Raw genomic sequence first — 9,946 nt, 5'->3', positions numbered from 1 at the left:
GGACTGCAAGAGGGAGCAGGCTGGGCTGAGGGACTTCCCCCCCCCCGCCCCCCACAACGGCACGAATCTCGTGTACCAGGCTTCTAGTATTATTATAATGACTTGCTAAATTATGTAATCTTTCTTTACATTTGAAGAATTAATGCCCTTTTGAGGTCACAGGCTTCATTTAGCTATAGTAATACTTAAGTGATATTTCCTATTATCATTATATATATTTGATATATATAATATATATAAGCAATAATTGTTGTAAATGAGAAGTGCATAAACCTAAATTATAGGAATATTTTAAACTAATCTGTTTCCTAAGAATTTATCTCTTTGACTATATTTTTTATTATCATGTGCTTTAAAACACTTTCAAATTCAATTCAAGTTTCAATGTGACACCACACTGCCCAGTACCTAGCTAGCAGGCGTTCTGGTGGAGGTTCCACGGGAGGCCCTGTCACGGGCATGAGGAGAAGGAGGAGATGCAGACCTGGAGTAGTCCTGAAGTGGGTGAAGCTGTGGAGATGTCTGAGGCTACCAAGAGAAATGCCCATATTGTACAGGAGAAGGGAAGGAGAGCAGAGGGAGGGAGGGGCTGTGCGTGAGCCCTTTGGTCTGAGTAGAGGAGAACGCCTCCAAATGTCAGGAGGAAACAAGCTTCAAGAACATTCTGTCACTGCAGAAAGAGGGGTCGAGGATGAGGATGGAGCAGTGCCGTCAATGTGTTGTATGATGACCTCACAGAACCATTTCAGTCACCTGGGAAGGAAATAAAGGAACAAGAACAATAGAAATAATAGGATATTAATTTTCATATGCACTGTAACTATATTGGTTGTTAATCCTAGACCATGAGGGCAGTGTTAACATCTTTATTACCCATAACACAGCCCAGGGTAAACATCCAGTGGAGATTTTTGCACATCTGTACCTCACTCTGTAACCAGCACTGTCAGCGCTTGGCTCTGGGGAAGGACTAGCAGAGATGCTGGCTGAGCTGGAAAAGGGAGGGGAAATGCCCTGTGGAAGAGCCGTTTTCCTTTGTTTTTTGAACTGAAGGAAACTCATTTGTTCTCTCTTCCATTTATTCTTTACTAGAGGCCTGGTGCACGAAATTCATGCATGGGGGGCGGAGGGGTCCCCTCAGCCTGGCCTGCACCCTCTCCAATCTGGGATCCCTCTCGCAATCCAGAACCACTGGCTCCTAAGCGCTCACCTGCCTTCCTGCCTGATGCCCCTAACTGCTCTCCTGCCTGCCTGATGGCCCTAACTCAGGGGTGGGCAAACTTTTTGACTCGAGGGCCACAATGGGTTCTTAAACTGGACCAGAGGGCCAGAACAAAAGCATGGATGGAGTGTTTGTGTGAACTAATATAAATTCAAAGTAAACATCATTACATAAAAGGGTACGGTTTTTTTTTTTTTTTCGTTTCATTCGCGGGCCATAGTTTGCCCACGGCTGGGTTAGGGTGATCATAATTATCTAGATCCGTGGTTGGCAAACTGCGGCTCGAGAGTCACATACAGATCTTTGGCCCTTTGAGTGTGGCTCTTCCTAAGCCTTAGGAGTAGCCTAATTAAGTTAATAACAATGTACCTACCTATATAGTTTAAGTTTCAAAAATTTGGTTCTCAAAAGAAATTTCAATCGTTGTACTGTTGATATTTGGTTCTGTTGACTAATGAGTTTGCCAACCACTGATCTAGATGATTCTAAAGTTCAATCTAGACTGACAATCACCAACCATAGTACACTAAGCAATGTAACATCAGTCCAGTGTCTGAAATCGGACACTATTTCGAGCCCTGTAAGGGAAAAGTAAACCCAAAGTTTTATTTTATTCTAATATTGAAGTTATTTTAAGGCCAGTTACTGAACCCTCTTAACTTTCTAAATTTTAATTAATGGAGTAATATCCAGCAGACCTGCATGTGCCTCCTCTGGGGGGGCCGCCCCCAGCAGCAGCCTCATGTCCTGGTGGCGCAAGTCCCCGCCCCCATCCCCGCCCACCAGCTTCTGTGCGCATGCAGCCTGTTGAATGGTCGTGACTGGGACACCGTTAGGACCAATTAGCATATTACCTCTTAATAGATATAGATAGCCCACTTACTTCCAAAACTGACTGTGAAGCAGCTAAAGGATGGCTGAGCAAACTACAAAAGCATGTCTTTAGTATGTCTTACCTCAGTCAACAGCCTTTTCCTTTTTTTTAAATTAAGGAACTAAGGGTTATCTTGCTGATGTGCTTCATTTTTTAATTTTTTTGCTATTTTTTGGACAGAGAGTATAATCTGTCCCCCTACCTGCCCAGTTTTCTATCTGTCCTGAATTACTTTAATTTGTTTTTCTAATTCCATGATATTGCTTTAGGGGTGAGTAATAAATACTCCACAGAATGTTTATTTCATATGAGGAATTCCTGTTTCTTAAACCTGTAATGCTTTTCTTTATTTATTTTTCCAGGATCAGGATTCAGGCCATAAATGAAATTGGAGCTGGACCCTTTAGTCAGTTCATTAAAGCAAAAACTCGGCCATTACCACCCTTGCCTCCTAGGCTCGAGTGTGCTGCGGCCGGGCCTCAGAGCCTGAAGCTGAAGTGGGGAGACAGCAATGCCAAGATGCACGCTGCTGAGGACACGGTGTACACCCTGCAGCTGGAGGACAGGAACAAGAGGTAGGGCGGGGCGGGGCAGCGGCGCGGGAAAGGCTGTAGCTTTGGCTTTGGGATGAAGCCCTCTTGTTTATCTGTGCTCCAAAAACAGTCTTCGTCTTTGTGGAAAGATTTCCTATGTCTTTAGGTCCTGCATTTTTTTACTCAAAGTTATACCTTCTAGTCCTCACTTGGAATTTCTAAACCAACATTCTAAAGATCCTGATTTCCCTACAAGTGATAATATATGTGTTTGTTTCTTCTTTCACAACATCAGATGATGGAGAGAAATTATCTAAGAAGAAAATTGTCGAATTCATGTCTACACTATGTAATAGCATTAAATTAGTCACAAGTGCAGAGGGAAATAAGACCCAGAAAGAGATGTTACCTCTTTAAATATTCAGTAACCATCAGGACAAACATGTTTACCAATCTGAAATAGCTGCGGTGATTTACAGATGGGGATTACACTCTAACTGTGGGCAATGCAATATCGAATTAACCAGAGCAAATAGGAGATTCTTCATAAGACTCCAAGCCCAGGAAACACTCTTGGCCACAGAAATCACATCCAGCCCTTCACGTAGTATTTATTTAACCTGACTTCATTTCCTCTGAAAATGGCCGATCATAAGATGGGCGGCTGACCTGTATTTAAGAATAATTCAGATGCAGAACAAACGTTAATGACAGAATGTTCTATTACCAAAAGTCCAAATCAAAGAAATCAGGTGAAGAGGTGGGCCAGACACATGTTGCTGCTTCCCTGTGGCACACCTGCTGACGCACAGAACCAGTGTCAGGGTGGGGTATTTCTGTCATTTCCCCTACATGCATTAGAGTGTCCCATTCCTTCATGTGGAGAGCTGGCTTTAGGGAGCACAGAGCCCTTGTCCAGCCACCCCCTCCACTCTACTCCAGAGCTCTGATTCCTTTCAGTGCAGTGGGATTCTGCGGTGTGGATGGTGCTGTTTGAAGTGGGTCTTCAGTGGGTCAAGGGAAAATTGAGGCTCTGCCTCCAGGAGCATTATATCAACCCACAAATGGTCATAGAACATTTTTTTTTCCAATTTGTCATTGGAATAAAAGAGTTCTGGGGTATGGAGGAGGCCGATGTAGGAGAAAAGTGCTCTGCGAGTTTGAAGGAAGCAGAGACCATCTGGTTACAAAGATCAGGAGTGGCTTTTCAAACAGGTGACATTTGAACTTGACTCTGAAGACCTGTCAAACCCAGTAGTTTGAATACAGAAGAACAAGAAAGGATGGTCCTACTGGAAACTAGTCCTGGTGAAGCGAGCCCAGAGAAGTGGGGCTTCTTTTGATAGGCTCGTTAGAGATTAAGGCATACTCACTCAAAGACCAGATCATTCATCTCACTGGGCTATGTGCCTGTGGATGCGTTTTCCCAGCCTCGTTATTTTACTGGCAGGGGACTCCTCAAACTAGAGAAGGCTGGCAAGAATAGGAATTCTGGACTAACAGAAAGCATGATAATATGTAAAGCTAGCAGTTGAGAGAATTTATAAATGACCCTTTATGTTTTTTCCTGGGCTTTTGGCTTCCATTGGTGGTAGGGAGAACCTGCCATAGAGAACGCCTTTAGTTGTACTAGAGTGACGGCTCTGCACCACGTCAGCCACCTCTGTCCAGCTGCAGTCCTGTTCTGTGCAGGCAGCCACCTGCGCGGTGCCTCGTGCAGATGCTCAGAACAAAAGCTCTGTGAGCACTGGTCCAAACGAGCATGTTGCCGTGAGACATTTAAACATGCCAGACAGAAAATAGTGCAGAATCTAGTAATCAATGTACGCCCCCGCCCCCCAAAAAAGCACTCAAGACTGATCTTTTAATCAAATAAATGACTTGCCTAAATTTAAATGGCAATTTAAGAAAACTTACCATTAGGAACAGTATTTTTCTTAATTTTATGAGCTAAAATCCAGATTTATCTTTTTTAAAATTAGATTTGTCAGTGCTCTCAGAAAGTTATTAAAGTGATGGGAATATAGAGCATAATAAATTCTCATTGTGGAGTAATATTCCTGGGATTTAATAGGATGAAACTTGGCCTAATTGAGTTTAAAGATGACCTTCCTTAGTGTCTTGAAACTGAACTCTTGCAGTGAATGACACCTTGAATCCAAGCCTTTACCTTTGGACCTTGACTCATGAGGATCAGGGAGAAACCATTTGAGTTGGATACAGCTGATTAGCACAGTTTTGTCAGTGCTAGTTCTCTGCGGGTTCTTTAGGACTTGCCCCTGGCCTGCTCAGTTGACAGGAACAGTGACTTCCACAGTGGCAGTTGCCTTTTTCATTGAACTTGTTGCTAGAGTGGTTTCTAGTTATAGGTTTTGGAGCAAGTGTACACATCTTTAGCATATGTATTGATTTCAATAACCACTAATAAGTCTGTTTATGGATGTAGCAAAAATATATGTCCTGCTATGGCCAAGGTGAGAACCAGAGATTGACTTGTCATTTTAATTGACTACTCACCAGTCACTGGGCATTTGAAAGTAGAGCTGCTATACCCAAGTTGTATAGTTATCCTAGACAGCTATGGAAGTAATCTTAGTCTTACGACATATTTTGCAACAGAAGCACAATAAAAATTAATAACTCCATGCTTGGTATTTGTCAGATTAAAGAGGTGAGCTGATTTTGGCGACTAAACTATTGGTCTTAACTTTTCCCTCATCCATAAAATAGAGGTTGAACTAGAAGATGAACTCTGAGGTTCTTCCACCATTTTTATCTTAAAACAACTGTGTTGTAGATCATTTGTGAGCTAAATTCTTTACCCAAAAAAAATATCTCTTGTTAAAAATGGCGTGTTACCTGCCCAGCCTGTGTGATTCAGTGGTTGAGCATCAACCTGTGAACCAGGAGGTTGAGGTTCGATGTGGGATTGGGGTGCATGCCGGGTTGTGGCCTTAGTCCCCAGTGGGGAAGGGTGGGGGGGCGTGTGGAAGGCAGCCAATCAATGATTTTCTTACATCACTGATGTTTCTGTGTCTCTCTCCCTCTCCCTTCCTCTCTGAAATCAATAAAAATATATTTTTTAAATGGCATGTTACCTCTTTTTTCTTCATATTTTAGCTTCTGCTTTAGACAAGTAAGAAAATAATAAGAAAAATACCAACTTTCCTTAAGAGTCCAAAATGCCTAGGGTTCTGCATCTCTGATATGCTGATTTATTACATTCATTTATGTACCTGTCAATCAGAACATCTGAAATGACCCAGAGAATTCTAAATATAATGTTGGGCCAAAAATTTATTTTCAAACTTTCTATTGAGAATCTGCAAAGTCCCAGGCATTGAGGTTTTTGTCTACATTATTTGGTTCTTGAATAAAAAGTGAAAATTTTTTCATGATGATAGGATAGCTATCAAAGTCTTCCACTGTCTAGGTGAAAAAATGTATTGTTTTTGATAGATTGACTGATTTCAACTTATAATTATTAGGAGTTTTATACACACAAAGAAACTGTACTTGCAAATTGGCTAGACAAGGGTGACCAAGGTAGAGCCCTGCCCTTAAGGAGCTCTCCTGGTGGGGCATAGGAAGAAGGAACAGACACATTCAGGTGACTCACGATGTAGAAAGCTTAAGGACTGACAATATGCACAGCATTGGGGGAGGAAAGAGAATAGCATCTATTATACCCTTAAAATTAGATGAACAGAGGAGGCTTTTTAGAGAAGGTAACAGATTACTTGAGTCTTAAGAGGGTCCAAATCGTATAATCTCATGCAAGAAAGCCTTAGGAAGGATGGGGACTAAAGATAAGCACTCAGGACTGGATAGAAACCAAGAGTATAGACTCCAAAGCACCAAAATGGGCCCTGGGTCTTTCTCAAGTAAATGGTGTCTCTCTATTCTGCTACTTGATGTATTTCTCTATTTAAAGGGGAGGCTATTTCATGTCAATAGTAAGGAACCCAAAAGGGCATCTTTTCCAAATCCCTGCCTCAAACTAAATCAACTGAGAATCCATCCAGATCCCCGGGAGTTGCTGTGTTGAGTGTGCTTCGCCCTTGAAAAGGACATTTGTTTCCCATGTAATGAGGCTTTTGACCCACAGGTTTCCAGTCTAAGGTCACTGGCTACACATTTATGTGGCAGCCTCAAAGCTGTGCTTTATTTGTACAGGACTAAGTTTAGCCCCAAGAGTTAGATGATCACACAATCATACATTTTTTTTCTTGGATTACTACAATGTGCTAGGTCTTCTGAGGTATGTGGGCTATCTTTAAGGAGTTAATCTTTTGAGAAAATAAATTAATGTGAAATAATAAACAGACAACACAAGAGAATTTAACTCCCAACAGAAAAATAAAATTATATTTAATTTGTTTATAGAGTGATTAAGTGCATTATTCTTAACAGATCGAGCACAGAAGGTCGGAATGTCTTTGATTCCTGTGTATGCGAGAAAAATAAAACCCAAAGTAAACATTTTCATAATTCTGTGCTAACCTAATACAGGGATTAGAATAACAAGGTCAGCTCGTGCATTTTAAGGTTGTAACACTGTACTGATGGTTTTGAAGATGCATTCGTCTGTGTTACTGAAATGAAATGTTATGCTGGCCTCACAGAATTTGACTTGATGCTGGTTCTTGTCCTGACCCTCCTGGGTCCATGTTCCTGGTAATTGTACACAGCACTGCGGCAAGGGGAAGTTAAGTTCCAGGAATGCATTTATGGTTCATCTGTTGTTCAGCTTTAGTCAAACAGCTAGTGTATTTTAAAATAAAGCTCCAGCAGAATGGGGCTAGGCAGAGGGCTCTAATTGAGTGGATATTACCACTTGCTCCGTTTAACTCAGCCTTTGAGCTCCTGACACTTTCCCTTCAGCAGCAGAATCAGAGGGGCTTTGTAATGTGAGTAGTATGACTGCAGCTCTCTGTTGAAGAGGGACAGACGGCAATCTGTATAAAGTAACCCTGAGAAATACACACTAGGCAACTAATAAAAGTGGGCAGGTTGCATGACCACTGTGGGAGGAAGGAACTTGCTTAAGCATGCCTGTTACAGAACAAGCTCTGCTTATATTTCTCAGAGCAGATTGCTGAATTAAATGAAATAGACACAGAGGCAGAGCAGCATCGAACAGACTGTCAAACTACAGCGGGAATTTCGGGGAGGGTTGGGGGATGGGGGTAAGAGATCAACCGAAGGACTTGTATGCATGCATATAAGCATAACCAATGGACACAAGACACTGGGGAGTAGGGGAGGCTGGGGGAAGGACAAGGGGGAAAAAAAGGAGACATGTCTACTACTCTTTGTAATACTTTAAGCAATAAAACAAAATAAATAAATAAAAAGAAATACACGTCAGGCAACTAGCTCAGGGCCCACAAGACAGCCTCAGGATTAGTTGCCCTTGTTTCTTTCCCTGGAATAGTCCCTGATGCGCATGATCACCCTGGTTGGGAGCGTGGCATTTTTACCTCACCTTCATTACCAGAAAGCAGTTGAGTTCCCAGCCAGGATGGTAAGTCTCTGCTGTAATCCCAGACCTGCTACTGAGTTTCTAGATGCCTAGAGGCATGTCCCTGAACTTCTTTTTTGTCTTAGTGTCTCTCTCTACAAAATAGAGCTAATGATGCCTGCCTCCAATCCCTGATTAATGGGGGAAAAGCATTTCTATTTCTTAGAAAGGGAGCATAAAAATTCAGCCTACAAAATAAAGGCTACTGCCAGCTTAGTCAGCCTTAGGATAACATGTCCAGGCACAGGCCGAGGTGAGGGGTGGTAAATGAACTATTTGATATCTTAATTAAGCCAAAAGTAGAATTCAGACTACAGTACTTCTATGTGAACATAGAATTTCTATTTAAAAATGAATAACCAAACAGAATTGGGTAGCAGTTTCCTCACCTTTTTTCCTCAATCCAATCAGACTGAGTCAAGGCCACTAAAATAGAGGTGGGCAAACAGAAATCTGGAAGCCTGGGAAGAGCTTGAAGAGGAGACTCCCTGTCTATACTTGAAAGCAAAGCAGAAGAATGGTAGGTCTCAAGGTCCTCAGGTGGCCTCCGGAGACTCTAGCCAGCCTTCCTTTGAATATAAATAAATTTCTTTAATATATCAACAACGAAATCCAGTTTGAACAAAAAATTGAAAGTAGGAATTTTTTATTCTTTATTCTACGTAAAGAGTTTTATCAGTAGCTATGGTGACATTCTATTTCTTAGAAAAGAACCCTAACCGTAAAGTACTGCAGCCTGATCCATCACAAGTCGGAGGTCCGAATGCAGCTGGGGACAGGGCAGGCATTTCACTCCTTTCCTCACTGGGGTTTTGGAAATGGCTCTTGGCACTTTTCATGCTCAGCCTGCATATGGGGACGCTCATTAACATGCAAACCAGTGCAAGGAACACACCTGCCCTGCCTCAGGTGTCCCCACATGATGCCATCTGCTTCAGCTGCTTCTGCATAGACATGACAGGACTCGGTGTTCTTGGTGGAGTGAGGGCACATGCTATCCATTCCTGTTTTTGAACATCCTCTATTCCCAAACATCACTTCAATGTAGGATATTCACACACACACACACACACACACACACACACACACACACACACACACCATAAAACCCAGGGAAACAGAAAAAATAAAGGCAGTGACGTGTCACTGTTAAGGAATATAGCTGTACAGAGCTTACTAACATCTATTGATGTGTATTAGTGTGAAACATGTTTTGAAACATGCCTTTTGTCGCCCTTAATAAATTGCAGGCCATTTTAGGTCAGCAGATTGAATCATTTTGACGAGTTGATATTAATGGGCTGCTGTTAGCCTGTAATGGCCTAGAAACTACAAGATAGCAACAAAGGAGTGAACACAAAAACCTTAGCATTATCTCTTATGTTCTCCTGCAAATTGAAGTTATAAGCCTGGAGTCGGGAACGTCTGGCCTGTGGGCCATATAAGACCCATGAAATCATTTGGTCTGGCCCTGCCAAGGCATTAGGTGTGAGTTCATTAAATGTTTGACCAAATATAGCAGGCTAATTTTTTCAGTTGATAATTTTATATGCCCTGTGAATGATGGTATAAATATCCAAATGACCCTTGGCAGAAAAAAGGTTCCCCACCCTGTTAAGCTATCCGAGAGCATTCTTGGATATATCTTTTGAAACACTGTTCTTAAAGAAGCACATTTTAAAATTAAATTCTTCATATATCATTTTCCTCTAAAATTATTTAACATTAGAGGCCTGCGCATTAGAGGCCTGCACATGGATTCCTGCACATTGAAAGGAAATTAATTAGAAAGT

The 9,946-nt window shown here is 41.8% G+C and overlaps 1 protein-coding gene across 8 annotated transcripts in view; it reads left to right on the top strand.

Moving 5' to 3' along the window:
• Nucleotides 1–9,946, top strand: part of FNDC3B (fibronectin type III domain containing 3B) — a 277,903-nt gene that overhangs the window by 242,775 nt on the left and 25,182 nt on the right. For all 8 annotated transcript variants that reach the window (XM_005860876.2, XM_005860873.2, XM_014535302.1 and 5 more), the window contains one exon: nt 2,459–2,671. In XM_005860876.2, coding sequence (XP_005860938.1) covers nt 2,459–2,671 — 213 coding nt within the window. The remainder of the gene's footprint in view (nt 1–2,458; nt 2,672–9,946) is intronic.

Source organism: Myotis brandtii, unplaced genomic scaffold (assembly GCF_000412655.1).
Source record: "Myotis brandtii unplaced genomic scaffold, ASM41265v1 scaffold1423, whole genome shotgun sequence".
In the NCBI taxonomy this organism is placed as follows: Eukaryota; Metazoa; Chordata; class Mammalia; order Chiroptera; family Vespertilionidae; genus Myotis; species Myotis brandtii.
The sequence above is the reverse complement of the archived record's forward strand: the minus strand, read 5'-3'. Positions and strand labels throughout refer to the sequence as shown.